The sequence below is a fragment of the Megalobrama amblycephala genome, linkage group LG12 (assembly GCF_018812025.1).
Source record: "Megalobrama amblycephala isolate DHTTF-2021 linkage group LG12, ASM1881202v1, whole genome shotgun sequence".
NCBI lineage: Eukaryota > Metazoa > Chordata > Actinopteri > Cypriniformes > Xenocyprididae > Megalobrama > Megalobrama amblycephala.
This window is the reverse complement of record NC_063055.1, coordinates 37,167,400-37,187,948: the sequence shown is the minus strand read 5'-3', so window position 1 is coordinate 37,187,948 and position 20,549 is coordinate 37,167,400. Positions and strand designations below refer to the sequence as shown.

Below are 20,549 nucleotides of genomic sequence, written 5' to 3'. Positions count from 1 at the left end.
AGCATTTCTGTTATTTGCAGTGCGTTTCTGTATTTGGTTGCGCTGTGAGTGTTTGCGCATGTGTTTCTGTATTTGGTTGTGTTGTGAGTATTTGCAGCGCGTTTCTGTATTTGGTTGTGTTGTGAGTATTTGCAGTATGTTTCTTTATTTGCAGTACATTTCTGTATTTGGTTGCGTTGTGAGTATTTGCAGCATGATTCTGTATTTGCAGCGTTTTTCTGTATTTGGTTGCATTGTGAGTATTTGCAGTATGTTTCTTATTTGCACTGCGTTTCTGTATTTGGCTTGTGTTGTGAGTATTTGCAGCGCGTTTCTGTATTTGGTTGCGTTGTGAGTATTTGCAGCATGTTTCTTTATTTGCAGTACATTTCTGTATTTGGTTGCGTTGTGAGTATTTGCAGCATGATTCTGTATTTGCAGCGTTTTTCTGTATTTGGTTGCATTGTGAGTATTTGCAGTATGTTTCTTTATTTGCACTGCGTTTCTGTATTTGGCTTGCGTTGTGAGTATTTGCAGCGCGTTTCTGTATTTGGTTGCGTTGTGAGTATTTGCAGTATGTTTCTTTATTTGCAGTACATTTCTGTATTTGGTTGCGTTGTGAGTATTTGCAGCGTGTTTCTTTATTTGCAGTGCGTTTCTGTATTTGGTTGCGTTGTGAGTATTTGCAGTGCGTTTCTGTATTTGGCTGCGTTGTGAGTATTTGCAGCGTGTTTCTGTATTTGCAGTACATTTCTGTATTTGGTTGCGTTGTGAGTATTTGCAGTGCGTTTCTGTATTTGGCTTGCGTTGTGAGTATTTGCAGCGTGTTTCTGTATTTGCAGTACATTTCTGTATTTGGTTGCGTTGTGAGAATTTGCAGTGCGTTTCTGTATTTGGCTGCGTTGTGAGTATTTGCAGCGTGTTTCTGTATTTGCAGTACATTTCTGTATTTGGTTGCGTTGTGAGAATTTGCAGTGCGTTTCTGTATTTGGCTGTGTTGTGAGTATTTGCAGCGTGTTTCTGTATTTGCAGTACATTTCTGTATTTGGTTGCATTGTGAGTATTTGCAGTATGTTTCTTTATTTGCACTGCGTTTCTGTATTTGGCTGCGTTGTGAATATTTGCAGCGCGTTTCTGTATTTGGTTGCGTTGTGAGTATTTGCAGTGCGTTTCTGTATTTGGCTGCGTTGTGAGTATTTGCAGCGTGTTTCTGTATTTGCAGTACATTTCTGTATTTGGTTGCGTTGTGAGAATTTGCAGTGCGTTTCTGTATTTGGCTGTGTTGTGAGTATTTGCAGCGTGTTTCTTTATTTGCAGTACATTTCTGTATTTGGTTGCGTTGTGAGTATTTGCAGCATGATTCTGTATTTGCAGCGTGTTTCTGTATTTGGTTGCATTGTGAGTATTTGCAGTATGTTTCTTTATTTGCAGTGCGTTTCTGTATTTGGTTGCGTTGTGAGTATTTACAGTGCGTTTCTGTATTTGGTTGCGTTGTGAGTATTTGCAGTGCGTTTCTGTATTTGGCTGCGTTGTGAGTATTTGCAGCGTGTTTCTGTATTTGCAGTACATTTCTGTATTTGGTTGCGTTGTGAGTATTTGCAGTGCGTTTCTGTATTTGGCTGCGTTGTGAGTATTTGCAGCGTGTTTCTTTATTTGCAGTGCATTTCTGTATTTGGTTGCATTGTGAGTATTTGCAGTGCATTTCTGTATTTGGTTGCGTTGTGAATATTTGCAGTGCATTTCTGTATTTGGTTGCATTGTGAGTATTTGCAGCATGTTTCTGTATTTGCGGTGCATTTCTGTATTTGGTTGCGTTGTGAGTGTTTGCAGCGTGTTTCTGTATTTGGTTGCGTTGTGAGTATTTCAGTATTTCTTTATTTGCAGTGCATTTATGTATTTGGTTGTGCTGTGAGTGTTTGCAACGTGTTTCTGTATTTGGTTGCGTTGTGAGTGTTTGCAGCGTGTTTCTGTATTTGGTTGCGTTGTGAGTATTTGCAGCATTTCTTTATTTGCAGTGCGTTTCTGTATTTGGTTGCGCTGTGAGTGTTTGCAACGTGTTTCTGTATTTGGTTGCGTTGTGAGTATTTGCAGCGCGTTTCTGTATTTGGTTGTGTTGTGAGTATTTGCAGTATGTTTCTTTATTTGCAGTACATTTCTGTATTTGGTTGCGTTGTGAATATTTGCAGCATGATTCTGTATTTGCAGCGTTTTTCTGTATTTGGTTGCATTGTGAGTATTTGCAGTATGTTTCTTTATTTGCACTGCGTTTCTGTATTTGGCTGCGTTGTGAGTATTTGCAGCGCGTTTCTGTATTTGGTTGCGTTGTGAGTATTTGCAGTATGTTTCTTTATTTGCAGTACATTTCTGTATTTGGTTGCGTTGTGAGTATTTGCAGCATGATTCTGTATTTGCAGCGTTTTTCTGTATTTGGTTGCATTGTGAGTATTTGCAGTATGTTTCTTTATTTGCACTGCGTTTCTGTATTTGGCTGCGTTGTGAGTATTTGCAGCGCGTTTCTGTATTTGGTTGCGTTGTGAGTATTTGCAGTATGTTTCTTTATTTGCAGTACATTTCTGTATTTGGTTGCGTTGTGAGTATTTGCAGCGTGTTTCTTTATTTGCAGTGCGTTTCTGTATTTGGTTGCGTTGTGAGTATTTGCAGTGCGTTTCTGTATTTGGCTGCGTTGTGAGTATTTGCAGCGTGTTTCTGTATTTGCAGTACATTTCTGTATTTGGTTGCGTTGTGAGTATTTGCAGTGCGTTTCTGTATTTGGCTGCGTTGTGAGTATTTGCAGCGTGTTTCTGTATTTGCAGTACATTTCTGTATTTGGTTGCGTTGTGAGAATTTGCAGTGTGTTTCTGTATTTGGCTTCGTTGTGAGTATTTGCAGCGTGTTTCTGTATTTGCAGTACATTTCTGTATTTGGTTGCGTTGTGAGAATTTGCAGTGCGTTTCTGTATTTGGTTGCGTTGTGAGTATTTGCAGCATGATTCTGTATTTGCAGCGTGTTTCTGTATTTGGTTGCATTGTGAGTATTTGCAGTATGTTTCTTTATTTGCAGTGCGTTTCTGTATTTGGTTGCGTTGTGAGTATTTACAGTGCGTTTCTGTATTTGGTTGCGTTGTGAGTATTTGCAGTGCGTTTCTGTATTTGGCTGCGTTGTGAGTATTTGCAGCGTGTTTCTGTATTTGCAGTACATTTCTGTATTTGGTTGCGTTGTGAGTATTTGCAGTGCGTTTCTGTATTTGGCTGCGTTGTGAGTATTTGCAGCGTGTTTCTTTATTTGCAGTGCATTTCTGTATTTGGTTGCATTGTGAGTATTTGCAGTGCATTTCTGTATTTGGTTGCGTTGTGAATATTTGCAGTGCATTTCTGTATTTGGTTGCATTGTGAGTATTTGCAGCATGTTTCTGTATTTGCGGTGCATTTCTGTATTTGGTTGCGTTGTGAGTGTTTGCAGCGTGTTTCTGTATTTGGTTGCGTTGTGAGTATTTGCAGTATTTCTTTATTTGCAGTGCATTTATGTATTTGGTTGTGCTGTGAGTGTTTGCAACGTGTTTCTGTATTTGGTTGCGTTGTGAGTGTTTGCAGCGTGTTTCTGTATTTGGTTGCGTTGTGAGTATTTGCAGCATTTCTTTATTTGCAGTGCGTTTCTGTATTTGGTTGCGCTGTGAGTGTTTGCGCTGTGTTTCTGTATTTGGTTGCGTTGTGAGTATTTGCAGCGCGTTTCTGTATTTGGTTGTGTTGTGAGTATTTGCAGTATGTTTCTTTATTTGCAGTACATTTCTGTATTTGGTTGCGTTGTGAATATTTGCAGCATGATTCTGTATTTGCAGCGTTTTTCTGTATTTGGTTGCATTGTGAGTATTTGCAGTATGTTTCTTTATTTGCACTGCGTTTCTGTATTTGGCTGCGTTGTGAGTATTTGCAGCGCGTTTCTGTATTTGGTTGCGTTGTGAGTATTTGCAGTATGTTTCTTTATTTGCAGTACATTTCTGTATTTGGTTGCGTTGTGAGTATTTGCAGCATGATTCTGTATTTGCAGCGTTTTTCTGTATTTGGTTGCATTGTGAGTATTTGCAGTATGTTTCTTTATTTGCACTGCGTTTCTGTATTTGGCTGCGTTGTGAGTATTTGCAGCGCGTTTCTGTATTTGGTTGCGTTGTGAGTATTTGCAGTATGTTTCTTTATTTGCAGTACATTTCTGTATTTGGTTGCGTTGTGAGTATTTGCAGCATGTTTCTTTATTTGCAGTGCGTTTCTGTATTTGGTTGCGTTGTGAGTATTTGCAGTGCGTTTCTGTATTTGGCTGCGTTGTGAGTATTTGCAGCGTGTTTCTGTATTTGCAGTACATTTCTGTATTTGGTTGCGTTGTGAGTATTTGCAGTGCGTTTCTGTATTTGGCTGCGTTGTGAGTATTTGCAGCGTGTTTCTGTATTTGCAGTACATTTCTGTATTTGGTTGCGTTGTGAGAATTTGCAGTGCGTTTCTGTATTTGGCTGCGTTGTGAGTATTTGCAGCGTGTTTCTGTATTTGCAGTACATTTCTGTATTTGGTTGCGTTGTGAGAATTTGCAGTGCGTTTCTGTATTTGGCTGTGTTGTGAGTATTTGCAGCGTGTTTCTGTATTTGCAGTACATTTCTGTATTTGGTTGCATTGTGAGTATTTGCAGTATGTTTCTTTATTTGCACTGCGTTTCTGTATTTGGCTGCGTTGTGAATATTTGCAGCGCGTTTCTGTATTTGGTTGCGTTGTGAGTATTTGCAGTATGTTTCTTTATTTGCAGTACATTTCTGTATTTGGTTGCGTTGTGAGTATTTGCAGCATGATTCTGTATTTGCAGCGTGTTTCTGTATTTGGTTGCATTGTGAGTATTTGCAGTATGTTTCTTTATTTGCAGTGCGTTTCTGTATTTGGTTGCGTTGTGAGTATTTACAGTGCGTTTCTGTATTTGGTTGCGTTGTGAGTATTTGCAGTGCGTTTCTGTATTTGGCTGCGTTGTGAGTATTTGCAGCGTGTTTCTGTATTTGCAGTACATTTCTGTATTTGGTTGCGTTGTGAGTATTTGCAGTGCGTTTCTGTATTTGGCTGCGTTGTGAGTATTTGCAGCGTGTTTCTTTATTTGCAGTGCATTTCTGTATTTGGTTGCATTGTGAGTATTTGCAGTGCATTTCTGTATTTGGTTGCGTTGTGAATATTTGCAGTGCATTTCTGTATTTGGTTGCATTGTGAGTATTTGCAGCATGTTTCTGTATTTGCGGTGCATTTCTGTATTTGGTTGCGTTGTGAGTGTTTGCAGCGTGTTTCTGTATTTGGTTGCGTTGTGAGTATTTGCAGTATTTCTTTATTTGCAGTGCATTTATGTATTTGGTTGTGCTGTGAGTGTTTGCAACGTGTTTCTGTATTTGGTTGCGTTGTGAGTGTTTGCAGCGTGTTTCTGTATTTGGTTGCGTTGTGAGTATTTGCAGCATTTCTTTATTTGCAGTGCGTTTCTGTATTTGGTTGCGCTGTGAGTGTTTGCAACGTGTTTCTGTATTTGGTTGCGTTGTGAGTATTTGCAGCGCGTTTCTGTATTTGGTTGTGTTGTGAGTATTTGCAGTATGTTTCTTTATTTGCAGTACATTTCTGTATTTGGTTGCGTTGTGAATATTTGCAGCATGATTCTGTATTTGCAGCGTTTTTCTGTATTTGGTTGCATTGTGAGTATTTGCAGTATGTTTCTTTATTTGCACTGCGTTTCTGTATTTGGCTGCGTTGTGAGTATTTGCAGCGCGTTTCTGTATTTGGTTGCGTTGTGAGTATTTGCAGTATGTTTCTTTATTTGCAGTACATTTCTGTATTTGGTTGCGTTGTGAGTATTTGCAGCATGATTCTGTATTTGCAGCGTTTTTCTGTATTTGGTTGCATTGTGAGTATTTGCAGTATGTTTCTTTATTTGCACTGCGTTTCTGTATTTGGCTGCGTTGTGAGTATTTGCAGCGCGTTTCTGTATTTGGTTGCGTTGTGAGTATTTGCAGTATGTTTCTTTATTTGCAGTACATTTCTGTATTTGGTTGCGTTGTGAGTATTTGCAGCGTGTTTCTTTATTTGCAGTGCGTTTCTGTATTTGGTTGCGTTGTGAGTATTTGCAGTGCGTTTCTGTATTTGGCTGCGTTGTGAGTATTTGCAGCGTGTTTCTGTATTTGCAGTACATTTCTGTATTTGGTTGCGTTGTGAGTATTTGCAGTGCGTTTCTGTATTTGGCTGCGTTGTGAGTATTTGCAGCGTGTTTCTGTATTTGCAGTACATTTCTGTATTTGGTTGCGTTGTGAGAATTTGCAGTGCGTTTCTGTATTTGGCTTCGTTGTGAGTATTTGCAGCGTGTTTCTGTATTTGCAGTACATTTCTGTATTTGGTTGCGTTGTGAGAATTTGCAGTGCGTTTCTGTATTTGGCTGTGTTGTGAGTATTTGCAGCGTGTTTCTGTATTTGCAGTACATTTCTGTATTTGGTTGCTGTCGGGAAATGAACACAGAGAGAGGATCCAAGTGCAAGTAAAACAGGATTTATTGACAGAATACGCTGTACAATAACTTCACTCCAAAAGGGCAGTCGTTGCAGTCACAAAGACGAGCTGACGCGGTGGTGTGTTGAAGCAGATGAACCGGGTGGCGCAGGGCTGCAACAGGTATCAGAAGCCAAGGAATAATCCAACCCAGACGCGGGCACAAGACGAAGGTCCAGAACCCCAGGATAACAGGAAGTGAAACACAGAACACGACAGCGGGACAGCCTGCAACGAACTGACAAAGACGCCATGTAGACACGCACAAGATAAAGCACACACAGAACAAGACACGGCTGGCAGCACATCACAATCAATCAGGTGGGTGACACCCACACAATCAGTAACCATGCAACACACACCACAACCACACGAGGGCGAGTAAGTGAACCCATGAATCGTGACAGTTGCGTTGTGAGTATTTGCAACGTTTCTGTATTTGCAGTACATTTCTGTATTTGGTTGCGTTGTGAGTATTTGCAGCGTGTTTCTGTATTTGTGGTGCTTTTCTGTATTTGGTTGTGTTGTGAGTATTTGCAGCACATGTGTTGTCAAACTGATGAAGATATTTTCTTAATTTGCTGGTGTTTTTTCTATTTGTATGTGTTTTCTTCAGTTGCAGCATGTTGCTCTATTGGCCACTGTATATTAGAGTATTAGTAGACTGTCTGCTTAATATCTGCAAACACTTTATTTTGATGCTCCCAACAGACATTCAACTGACTATAAATAACTTTGCTACTTCATGTCAGTTTAATCTACTAACCCTAACCTAACAGTCTACTAATACTCTAATGAGAGTTAGTTGACATGTAGTTGCAAAGTTACTTAGTGAGTAGAATGTCTGAAGTGGACTTTAGAAATAAATTGTAACCTGTTATTATGTTAACATTATATCAGTTAATGAAATAGTTTTTACTGTAAATTTAAGGTAAATCCATAAAACCTAAAAAAGTTCTGGCAACCACAGCTGATGGCTTTTTACTTTAACTTTGATTTGTTTTTGTTTTTTTACACTGCATATTATTATTAATCAATCATATTGTTTCAGATTTGAAATAAAATAAAAATATCTGCAGAAATGGTGCAGAAGTGACGGCCTGAAAGTTCTAAGGCTGTTATATGAATTCTATGAAAGCAATCTCTGGAGATCTTTCTCCCTTCCCATGTTTCTCTTCCTGGGTTTCATAACACAAACCTGAGGCCCAGTGGAGAGCTCTTCCTGCCACTGAATACAAAACACTTTTCATGTCCTTACAAGATGACAATGAGAATGTTTCGTTTTTCCTACAAAAACACGGGAACCTGTGTGAACGGCCGGAGTTTCCAGAACGAGGAGGAAACAGTTGGAGGGAGTGAGAAAGTGCAACAGGAAGCATGCGAGGTGTGCGAGGGTAGTAGAAAGTGTTCGAGTACAAGTGTGTAAGCTGAGTTGTTTATGGGGATTTTCCTTCGCATCTGCATCAGGACTTCCCATCCAAACGGAAAGCGCTTGGAGTTCCCTTCTCAATTGTTCCACTTTTATAACATTGTTTTTTATGCGCTCCAGTGCGACTTTCGTAACACATAACAAGCGGCCAATTAAATTGTGTGGTCAGGTGAACACCCTACATGAATGTGTTTGTTAGCTCTGTATTAAATGTCTTAGTGGTTTTGTTTCATTTCACTGTCATTTGTAATCCACACTACTGAGACTTGCGGTCTCATTTTGCAGTTTTGCATTCACACCCTGGTCCCTAGAGGTCCAGCAACACAAATAAGGGACCCCCTCATTGTGAAGACACACTCCCACTGCTCTGATCCACACTGATGATGTCAGAGACCAGCTGCTCTCTCTCTCTCTCTCTCTCTCTCTATAAGGTGTCCTGCTTCTTTGGAAATGCTCTGTAACACTGACAAGGCATCGGAGTTTGAGTCTTGCTGTACCTTTAGTACAGTAACTAGTCCGACTGAAGCGCTCTGTAACTGCACTAGCTTTGAATCGCTTACTTAAAAAAATAGACAAGCTGGAAGACACCCTCTGAGATCTTTGGAGTGCATTAGAAAGTGGATAAACCTGCTTTTTGCATTGTGGATTTTTTACTTTTATTTTGATATTCATTTTTAGGAAAGCTTGGAAATGTGTTCTGGAAGAAATCAAAGGACCTGGACAGTTATTTGCATTGTCTTGTTGTTGGTTTTATGCTCATCTGAAGGAGAGGTGAGTCAGTTTGATCCTGTATGTTGCACACATGTACATTCACAGATATTGCAGAAGAAATCTGTTCATCTTTGATGGTTGTGTCATGTGGGACAAAAAATTATCTTTGGGAAATTACAAACAGTCCATTATTGTTTTTGTACTCTGATATGTCCTAATGCTCATTCATTTCTCTTTATTGAGCATAAAAATATTTCTTTCATTTCAGCATTTCATTTTTCCTGTGTCATTCTATCTACTTTATTCTAAAAAACCAATAGAGTGTGTTAATGAGGCAAACTGACATATTAAGATATCATGTGGTAACAGCTACATTTTATGTGATTCTATTTATTTTTATATAAGTGTATATAAGCGTCATTCAAAAGTTTGGAGTCAGAAAGACAAGAAAATAATACTTTTATTCAGCAAAGATGCATTAAATAGATCAAAAGTGACAGTACAGACATTTCTATTCATACAAAATATTACCATTTCAAATAAATGCTGTTCTTTTGAACTTTCTATTCATCAAAGAATCCTGAAAACAAAAATGTATCACAGTTTCCACAAAAATATTTACCATATTAAGTATCAAATCATCATATTAGAATGACTTCTGAAGGATCATGTGACACTGAGGACTGGAGTAATGATGCTGAAAATTCAGCTTTGATCACAGAAATAAATTACACTTTACTATATATTCGCATAGAAAAGAGCTATTTTTAATTGTAATAATATTTCACAATTTTTTATGCATTTTTAATCAAATAAATGCAGCCTTGGTGAGCATAAGCGACTTCTTTCAAAAACATTATTAAAAAATAAATACATTTATTTTTAATTTTATACTTTTTAAAGTATAAGCACGACCTTTTGACTTTAGGCTGCATGATGAAATATTTCTATGTAAATCACATCAGGCAGAAATAACTCCTAATGGTAACAAAGGCACAGTTTATCTTACAGTGTTTATTTATGATTCAATTCTACAGTCACATTTCAAACACAGACACCTAAGTGAGTGTATTTTATAAACACAGCCTAACCAAGTCATGCAAACTTACAAAAACATTGGCCTGACGACTCCTACTGTCATGAGTCACTAAGTAAAAGCCTGTTCTCTGATCTCTCGCGCCGTTCCCGCAGGCGGCCCGGAGCTGTTCCCGTCCGTGCTCGTGTCCCCCGTCTGCGCCCTCCTGCCCGCTCGGAGTGAGCTGGGTGTTGGATGAGTGCGGCTGCTGTAAGGTGTGCGCCCAACAGTTTAACCAAGACTGCGGCCCTGACCGACCCTGTGACCACATCAAGGGCCTGCGCTGCCACCTGGGGGCCGGAGGAGACCCTCGCCGGGGACTCTGTAGAGGTGAGAACAACACATGGCAGCTCTGAGACTGCTGTAAGAATAATGGCTGTGAATGGGTGATTCTTCAGTTGGGGGGACTTTTCTGTTCCCTATGATTATTTTTATGATTAAAAAACATAGTTTTAATGGACAACTTTAAATTTATAAAGTTTAAATAAATTTATTTACTTCTCCCTTTTTTTTTTTTCAAAGTAGAATGGGTATAGGGTAACTTCTCTATAATAAATTGAGAAATTATGAAATATGTTGTATAATATTAGATTAACTTAATAAACTATAAGCTTTTTATATATATATATATATATATATATATATATAAACTATGTTCAAATTTAAGGCAGTTTTCCCTTTCACTGTAATTTGCCCTAAGAATGTAAATAATAATAATAATAATAATTTGGTGTTTTTTTTTTATTGTAATACATATTAATAAATAGTAAAGAATTGCTGTCCCCAATACTGAAGTCATTTCCATTATGTCAGTCATCATAGAAGAACTGTTTATTATTATTATTTAAATATATAATCTTATATATATATATATATATATACACACACACACACACACACACACACATATATATATATATATATATATATATATGTATGTATTTGCCAGTTGAACATTAAAAACTTAATGAATTAAAAAAACATTAATTTTAAATAAGAAACCATTTTTTTTATTTGTATATTTATTTGTAACTTATAGTTACATGTAGAAAGGGTAATCACACTTCTCCTAAAGTAATTATATTGAAATATGTTATAGAATATTATATAAATTTAATATAATATAATAAACTCTATACATTTATAATAAATGTGTAAAATATGTTAAAATCAGGGCATTTTCACTTTCACTGCAATTTGAACAAAGAAGATAATACACAGGACATTGCTAGTTTTGTTTTTTAAGTGCTTTATTTGAATGTGTGTTTTTTACATGTATTTACTCTAGTAATAACAGTAATTGCATAATTAAAAGCAACTAACACTAAATGGTAACCTTGTTACACGTTACATGTAGTAATAGCTATAAATTATGCATGATTACATGCAACTAACCCTACAACAAACCTAATCCTAACCATAACCCTATAGTAAGTAGTTTATCACTATTAGTCAGTACTTAAAATGTATAGTTACACTGTAACAAAGACACCTTAAAATAAACCCAAAAGTGATTAGGTTATAATTTTATGATATTAAATAATATGCATATCAAAGCTCCATCAGAGGCTCTTGACTGAATGACTGAACTCATGAATGCTGTTATGTGTCTGTCAGCTGACGCTCAGGGGCGTCCGTGTGAGTTTGGTGGGCGAGTGTATCAGCACGGAGAGGATTTCCAGCCCAGCTGTCAACACCAGTGCAGCTGTATGGACGGTGTGGTGGGCTGCATGCCTCTGTGCCCACACAACATCCCTCTGCCCAGCACACACTGCACCAACCCTCGCCTGGAGACGCTGCCGGGCCGCTGCTGCGAGGAGTGGCTGTGCGACCATGATAACAGCATCAGTGAAGAGCCGCCGGACCCCCGTCCTCAACACACCCCGTCCAACCACATCAGCAAACTCCTGCAGAGCCCCGACAGCTTCCCGTCCAGAAGGGGCTCCTTTCAAGGTATTGTTCCCTTCAACTTCAACTCTGTGCTGACTGCGCTATGGGGAACATCCCCCGTGACCCGTGTTCGAAATGCCAAAAATCACAACACTCCAATCCTATTGGCCGGCGACAGCCTATCACGTCAACCTGCACGAACCGTGACGTATAAAGGGAGCGCCTGGGGAAACAGCCGGCATCCTTTTGTATTTTCGCGACTGTTTTGTTTGTGCCAATCTCACGCTATTCCAAAATGTCTGAGAAATCATTCAGGAAGTGTGCTGATCCTTGTCCCAGGTTTCTGACACCGAAGGACACACACAACTTGTGCGTTATTTGTCTGGGCGAGGAGCACGCACGGACAGTACTTGAGGGTGCTGTCTGTGTTAACTGTGAGCGTTTCTCCATGAAAACGCTCCGTTCTCGTTTGGCCCTCTTCTCGAGGGGAGAGGTATCATCACCGTTGCCTGGTGGTTCCGGCCCCGCTCGTGGTGAAGCAGAACGGCGGCTGAAATCATGGGGCTCGCAGGTGGAGCTCGCTGAGGAATTTGAGAGAGGTGTTAATCTTTCTCATGCCGAAGCGACTGACGAGGACGCGCTTCTGGGGGATGACGATGATGTTCTGTCCTTGACATCCTCAGACCCAGGAGCGAGTGCTCTCTTGGCTCGAAGCCCCAGAGAGCAGGAGATGGCCAAGGCGGGAGAAGCGAGTGAGCTCGCGGCTCCCGCTAGGCCGCCCTGCGCGGCGTTCTCAGAGTTACTTGAGGTTATGGAACGCGCCTCGAGCAGACTGCAGCTGCCCTGGGAGCGCGTGAGAAGGGAACCCGCTCACGGCAGGTTAGACGATCGGTTTCTTTCTACCCATAACCCGGTAACTCCGGCGAGCCTTCCATTCCTTCCCGATCTCCATTCTGAGATCGAGAGGGCATGGAAGAACCCATTCTCGGCCCGAATTCATCAGTATCAGCGAGCTAACTTTGCTGATGTTGAGGGGTTGGGCCAGCATGGGTATGTGTCGATGCCTCCTGTAGACAAGACGTTTGCGAACTATCTCGCTACAGGGAGTGCACTGACACATACCCATGCTCAGGGCCAAGGTCTTTCCGCTGAGGCGGTCACAGAGTTGCGCCGAACCACGGATCTCACTCTGAGGGCCACCAAACAAATTGCCGCCTCGATCGGTCGATCTATGGCGGGCATGGTGGCCACAGAGCGGCATCTGTGGCTTAACTGTGCGGACATCGGGGAGAAAGAGAAAAGTTTTCTCCTCGATGCCCCGGTTTCGCCTACTGAGCTTTTTGGCACCTCCGTGCAGGCAGTGGTTGAGAAGTACAGGGAGGCGAAGACGCGCTCCGCAGCATTTAGATCTTGCATCCCGCTCAGATCCAGCTCTGGGCCCAGACAGCCGGGAGGTCCCGGGCCGTCTCGAGCCGAGGCTCAGAGGCAGGCCCAGAGGGATAGTGTCGCCGCTCGTGCGCCTCCTCCTCCTCGGAGCAAGTCGCAGAGACGGCGAGATGCGAGAAGGAAGAAGCAAGATCTGAGGGAGGTGATCGAGGATCAGCGCCAGAAGCGCCGGTAATTGATCCCCTCTCTTGCGAGGGCTTTTTGCTCGCCCTCGCTCTTCCTTCACTTCCAGGTAGCATTCTCGACATCTATATGCTACGGGCTTTACAGTCAGGCTGATGATGTGGGCTTATGATGAATATATTTCTGACGGCCCACCGTCTGGCTTGATAGTGAAAGTGCTTTTGGGCTTAAAGAACTTTGGATTTTTCCTTCCGTGTGACGAAACGAGGGGGAATCTGCGTTCTACGAGCCGCAGGAGGTAAGCCAGGTCCATCTTTATTTCTAATATAGACCTTGCTTTTCCTGTATAGCTACCCGTGCATATAGTTGTCATTGTTCTCGTTCTTAAGGGGTTATTTGGGCAAATAACTGTATGATAGGCTGGCTGTTTTGCTGTTTAGCCTTCTGCATTTGTGTAGCTTCTCGGCTGATACTGTGTATGGCTAGAACTAGCTTTCGCTATTTCAGTTATTTGTGTGTTGGCCGGTTTTTCGGCCACCTAATGCTGTCGCTCGCGCTGCTTTACTTCTCCGTGTTTCTGGGAATATAAAGCCCGAGTGTAGCTTGGTCTCATATAGGCCTTAGCTAGCGGCTAGGCTAGAACTAGGTTAGGTGTTTGTTTGTTTACATCACCCCTGTTATGACTATCCCCCTGCGGGTGTATAGTTCCTAGTTCTGGCCTCCTCCTGAGGGAGTTGCTGGCCGTCTTTTGCCCAGATTTCCCCTTCATGTGTTAAATGCAGGCGTGTTATGTGAGCTTATTTATGCTGCCACAGGTTACACCAGTTTCTGTGATAGCAGGCTTTGTTTAGCCTCTATCTATGAATACAGTGTTTTTGTTGTACTCCCCGGTTAGGGCTTGTGTTTCACTGAGTGCATCACCTGCTGGATTGCACACTCAGGGTGAGTGTAGGGAATAGCGTTTGCCCGACCTCTCCCGGTCATTTGTACCGCAGCAGCTGGGTTTCATTGCTGTTTGATTGTTGGCTATTTGTTATAGCCTCTCTGTTATGCAGCTTGTTTTTGATACAGCACTGTTGGTCTACGATTTCCGGTTCGCTCACGCTTTCAGCATAGTTAACATTGCCTGTTGGAATGTGTGCGCCTAGGCTCAGGTTGTGTAGCTAGTTCCCTCAAATTTGTCATTTAAGGTTATAACTGGCCCTTCCTTGAGCTAGGGCCCTGTTATGGCCACGGGCTGGTGCCACATGGTTCTTTAAGTAGAAGGCCTTTCCAGGCCTCTCTTGTAGCTTCCTGTTGGCCCAGCTGGGCTGGTCATGTACTGATATCATTACATGATTGAGTCATGCGTTACCCTGTTGTTGCCAGGTGTTTATGGAAGTCGTTGGCCCCCATTGGGGCCTCCTTTCAGGTGTTAAACCTAGCATGTTGGCACAGCTTGTATGGGTTTCTATATGTCTCTCCCCTATGGGTGAGTTTTAATTGCACTAGCTATCGCCGCGTGTTTTATAAGGTCATAGGCCTCTTACAGGCCTTCCTTTGCTAGCATGTCGGAGTTTAGCGTGGTACTCCTCTCGCTTAGAGAGTAAAAAGTGTTTTACTGAGTATTTTGGTGCATTTATTTCCTTTAGCTCTAGACGAGCTAAATATTTACCCTGTCTGATTCTGGATTCTATTCTGCTCCTAGAACTTTAGTGGCCGCTGGCTGATGCCGCGTGTGAAGGGTAGGCCTTAAGGGCCTCCTGTGGAGCATGCTGACATTTACCTTCTAGGTTTTCCTTTGACAGCAAAGGGATTTGTGTCGCTGGCTGGCCGGGGCTCTGGTTGACTAATGACCTCCTTTGTAGTCGGTCTGTTTAGCCTGAACCTTGATAACACTGCCACGAGCTGATGCCACGTGTCTGCCGAGGTTATAGGCCCATGGGGCCTTCCTTAGCGCATGATGGCGTATGTTGTACTCCTCTTGCTTAAAGAGTAGAATGGTACTTCACCGAGTGCACTGTTCGTTGGATTGTGTTGGACAGGCTGTCTCGTGGGCACGCACAGCTGCTATTTCTTGGTGGTTATGCTCCACCTTGATATGCTACGGGTTTTTGGCCTTACAGGCCATCCTGGGTTACCACCGCCTACATTAAGTTTCTAGTTCTTTCTGGTGAACTCTGGTTATGTTGTAGGCCCTTTTTCCCGGCCTCCATGACTATGTGCCCACAGTGCGGTCTGTCTGTTAGGATGAGCTTCGTACTTCCCTTCGGGGTTAACTGCGTAATTGTTCTTAGCTCCCTAAGCTGGTTATTGGTTGTAGACTTCTGTGAAGTCTCCCGTTAGACCGGCCCCTAGGCTGGTTTGTGCTCCCCTGGGTCAGGGGTTCTTAGCGCACAGCCTCCTCAGCACCTTGTTAGCGGCTGAGTAGATCCTAGGATGAGTGGTTGTACTCCCCTCATACGAGGGTTTATAGCGTTCAGCTGAGTTCCGCTCTCCGGGATGCCCATCTCTGCGTGTGGGTCTGAGTTGCTTACTGCCTTTTCGCAGTCGCTCTTTCCTGCTCTCCTCTTTGGAGTTTGCGCTTGGAGATTCTGTATATCAGACAAGTTTGGCCAGGCCAGGTTTGGCTTCGCTAAATTTAGCTAGTCCTCCTTGGTGGCAGCGGGGATGCCCTGGTTCATAGCCCTGGTTCATAACCCTCATGTTCTCTTGAGATTTATTTTATTCTTTTCATTATTGGGATCCCTGAGAATAAATTCAAGTAACATTTAATAATGGAAAAATAAAAAATTATTATATATTATAAATAATATGTGACCCTGGATCACAAAACCAGTCATAAGGGTCAATTTTTTTAAATTGAGATTATACATCATCTGAAAGCTGAATAAATAATTTTACCATTTTTATTTTAAAGTACTTTAACAAAATTAATAACTTCTCTATGCATGTTTACTTTTAAAGTTTTTTATGGAAGAAGTTTGAACAGTGTTCAGATAAGATTGTTTATAATCAGTCATGTTAAGTTCAATCATGACAACTCTCAGAATAGAATTAAACAGCATTTAATTGATTAGGTGCATCCCATGTTCATATGCAGTATATGAATAGTGTGTTCACACTGAAAAAAACCCTATAGCAGATCTAGGCAGGTGGTGCTGGGGAAGGTGAGGGGCTAGGAAAATTCCCATGGTGCACTGCACTAAGTTGAGCCAGTTCAGGACGAAAATAAATAGGTTAAGTAGATGGAGCAAAAAGATTGATTGGCCAAAGCAGCTGGCTTCAGGAGAGCCAATCAGCTGCTCTGAAGAGTTTCATGACTAAACTATGTATGTTTACCTAAAACATATCTGAGCAGAATTTCACAGAGACTTGGGTTGGCTTCTTTTAACTATGCGAGTGCCTAGCAGCCACCCAGAACCCCCTAGTAACCACCCATAATGCCCTAGCAGTGTGGCCAAAAGTGCCACTCTGAACACTTTAGCAACATTTAAACTAATTTAGCAACCACAAAGGTGAAATGTGTTCTTTATGGCTTTCTTTTCTCATTAACCCTGTAGAGTGGTCATCTGTGCCGGTGTCTCTGGTTCCCGTCCCAACATCCAAATGCTTCCCACAGACCACCGACTGGTCAGAATGTTCTGCTTCCTGTGGGTTTGGCATCTCGAGTCGAGTGACCAATAGTAATGCACAGTGCCGGCTGGTTAGAGAGACACGCCTTTGCCAGATCCGAGAATGTGACATCTCTCCAGCTATGAAGGTGAGATATATGTAATGTGTACACATAATATACATTCATCTATACATATATATCCATATACTTTGGTCCTAAAACTTCCACAGAAGATATATGTTTTTTTTTTTTTTTTATGTACATATATTTAGACCACTTCTATTATTGATTGCTATCAGGATGTGAAGAGAGTTTCAACCAAGAAGTGTTTATGAAAAACATTTCCTGCCTTATCTTTAATTTTGAGTAGCTTATGTTTCAGACAAAATTTGTCCAGTTAGTTCATTTATTTCTCCAAATTTAAATGATTCCAGAAGAAGCCAAAAACTCAAGCTTTGCATGTCACAAGGCATGGAGTGGATCAGAGTTTTGAGTGGATTTGAAGCAATTTCTACAAAAAGCACACTGTAATCACTCCGCTCCAGATTGAAACAGTGGCTGTGTTCAAAATAACCCCTATACCCTCATTCACTATTCCCTACATTACTCCACTAATATAGTTCACTCGAAGGAGTGAATGAAAACGAGTGAGTGAATAATTAGTTAGACTTAATAAAAAATTTAAAAAAAAGCATGGAAACTGATTGCCTTTAAAAACTAAGTGAAATATGAATTGTATGTTGTACTGACAAATGCTTAGTTAGTATAGTTCACTTACACTAGAGTAACTAAAAAGATCTGTAGAGAGTACTTGATCATTTACTTTAGATTTTCTCTTGACTTTGTATAGCTGCCATTGTTTTAACATTGAAGTCTGTGTGTGACTCAAGCATGGTCAATTGCAAGATGTTTCACAAATTTAGAGGGATTATATCAACCCACTTGATTATATCAATTCAACATTCAAGAGGACTGGGAAATTAGTGAACTATGCTAAGCAGTGAACTAGAGAAAAATAACTGCAGAAGTTGAGGAAATTAGTCTATTAAAGGATTAGTTCACCCAAAAATGAAAATAATGTCATTAATTACTCACCCTTATGTCGTTCTACACCCGTAAGACCTTCGTTCATCTTCAGAACACAAATTAAGATATTTTGATTAAATCTGATGGCTCAGTGAGGCCTCTATAGACAGCAATGGTACTTCCTCTTAAGATCCATAAAGGTACTAAAAACATATTTAAATCAGTTCATGTGAGTACAGTGGTTCAATATTAATATTATAGTCCAATCCCGATTGTTTCCACCGGCTGTGAGGTGAAGACCACATGTCCCATGATTCTGCGCTCAAACTTGCCGTCATCAAGCTACGCCTTTGTTTTGAATAGGCCTCTAGCGGACAGAAATCTTACGTATTGCACCTTTAATCAAAGATGATTACAATAATACCTTGGAATGAAGGTATTATTACTCTAATCAATTGTTTCTTGTTGCTTTGTTATGTCATTTAGAAAGGAAAGAAGTGTGGACAGACAGTGAGGTCTCGGGAACCAGAGCAGATAACGTTCGCCGGCTGCTCTACGGCTCGCCGCTACCGGCCTCGTACGTGTGGCTCGTGTGTGGATGGCAGGTGCTGTCAGCCGTCCGCATCCCGCACGTTGCGTCTGCGATTCCGCTGCCCGGATGGCGAGAACATCACACGAAATGTCATGTGGATCCAGCGCTGCCGGTGCAGCAAAAGCTTCTGCAGGCTTCAGAGGGAGCTTTCCTCACCCATCGTCAGCCTTCACAACGACATACACACCTTCTCTCACTGAACGCACACTCCTACATTCAACGCGCCATCATTGCATAATGGCTAAAAATCACTTTTTTTTACACCCGTTCTCAGGGATGTTACCTGAACTGTAGAATAGTAAACTTCTCCTCTGTCAGCCGCCGCATTTCAGTGCTCCATGTCACTGCCGATTTGTATAGTTATTGCACTTTATGTGTTTCTCTTTTGCTTTGGCCCTGTTCTGGTGTGAAACTCATGAAAATATGTCCAGGTCACATTTCTTGACAGATTTGCCCTCCTCTTATGCACCTGTTTGCCCATGTGTTCACTTCTGCTTTTATTTATTCTGATATTTTTAGCTTTGAAGTGTTTTATTGAATCTCGAAGGATAAGTGAATATATTTGGCTTCAGATGAATGACTTTCCGTCATTCGAAGGTTAAGAAAATGCACTAGTATTGAGGGAGGTGAGACTGTGTTACAGATTTTTAATAATGTTTGCTTTTAAACTAATATATTTTCTGTCCATTCTTTATAGTGCAGAGTTTTTACTCTGTATACAGATGTCTTTTGCAATTTTAACAAGTTTATGTGTGGAAGAAAGCAATGATGGAGACTGTTTTAGTACAGTGGAGACTTGCTTTGTCTTTTGTACAGTGTACAGGCTTCACTATAGGTGGAGTGACTCTTTGAGACTGCTTCATTTTTCGGGGCATACTTTAAATTCTTGACGCTCTCTTGTATAGGAGTGAAGGACTATTTGTATAGTTAAGATGATGAATATACATTACTTTGCTGATCAGTTTGTGTCACAAAAAATAAAACATTTTCAGGAAAAATGCTTGTCTGTAACTAGGGTTGCCAACTTCTGGAAAGGAAAATAAGGGACAATCTTTATAGGAGAATAAGGGACACTCAAAATATTTGTACTGTACCACACAGTGTATGTCATTTCAGTATCTGCACATTTGGGTAATTTCTTGTCAAAATCAACCAAATTTCAGCTGAGATTTGCAGTCGGATTACAGGGGGTAAAATTGGTTGGCCTGTTAGTTAAATCTGTTGACGTTAGCAATCTTTGTTGCATTATATGCCAACAGTTCAAAAAATGGCAAAAAGCACTTCTTGCATTTCTGTAACTCATATTACAGATATCTTAAAGTCCTTTTAGATTCTAATTCTTAAGAAACTTTTCTGCGCTACCATGAGTAAATTGGTACATATTTTCAAAGGTCGCACATTTTTCTGAAGAACAAATAATGTTGAAACTAGAAATGTATCTCAACACAACTGAACATTCCTGTCTGAGTGCCATAAATAGTATTTTTCCAAAAGTTTGTGTGCCTGTAATTCTAAAAGTATTAAAGATATATCAATATCCGTCTATATTCTCATTCTTAACAAACTTTTATTTTGTAATCTTCATTTTAAAGGCCCTATAATATGGTTCAATCCAATAGTTATAATGTGGCTTCGTGTTCAAATTGCTGAATTTTACCCATTTTCTATATAGCTACACCAATGGATATTAAACATCAACCTCTATTCAAAACCATAAACTTTATACCAAAAAAAAATAGTTAGTAAGATAGGCCTACATACTACAAACCGGATTCCAAAAAAGTTGGGACGCTGTACAAATTGTGAATAAAAACAGAATGCAATGATGTGGAAGTTTCAAATGTCAATATTTTATTCAGAATACAACATAAATGACATATCAAATGTTTAAACTGAGAAAATGTATCATTTTAAGGGAAAAATAAGTTGATTTTAAATTTCATGGCATCATCACATCTCAAAAAAGTTGGGACAAGGCCATGTTTACCACTGTGTGGCATCCCCTCTTCGTTTTATAACAGTCTGCAAACGTCTGGGGACTGAGGAGACAAGTTGCTCAAGTTTAGGAATAGGAATGTTGTCCCATTCTTGTCTAATACAGGCTTCTAGTTGCTCAACTGTCTTAGGTCTTCTTTGTCGCA

The 20,549-nt window shown here is 40.7% G+C and overlaps 1 protein-coding gene across 1 annotated transcript; it reads left to right on the top strand.

Annotated features, from left to right (window-relative positions):
• The first annotated feature begins 8,370 nt into the window (after positions 1-8,370).
• Positions 8,371-19,948, top strand: ccn1l2 (cellular communication network factor 1, like 2). Its single transcript, XM_048210988.1, has 5 exons — positions 8,371-8,721; positions 9,853-10,066; positions 11,354-11,689; positions 16,738-16,937; positions 18,303-19,948. The coding sequence occupies exons 1-5, from the start codon at positions 8,641-8,643 to the stop codon at positions 18,606-18,608; spliced, it is 1,137 nt and encodes a 378-aa protein (XP_048066945.1). The 5' UTR covers positions 8,371-8,640; the 3' UTR covers positions 18,609-19,948.
• Positions 19,949-20,549: the final 601 nt, after the last annotated feature.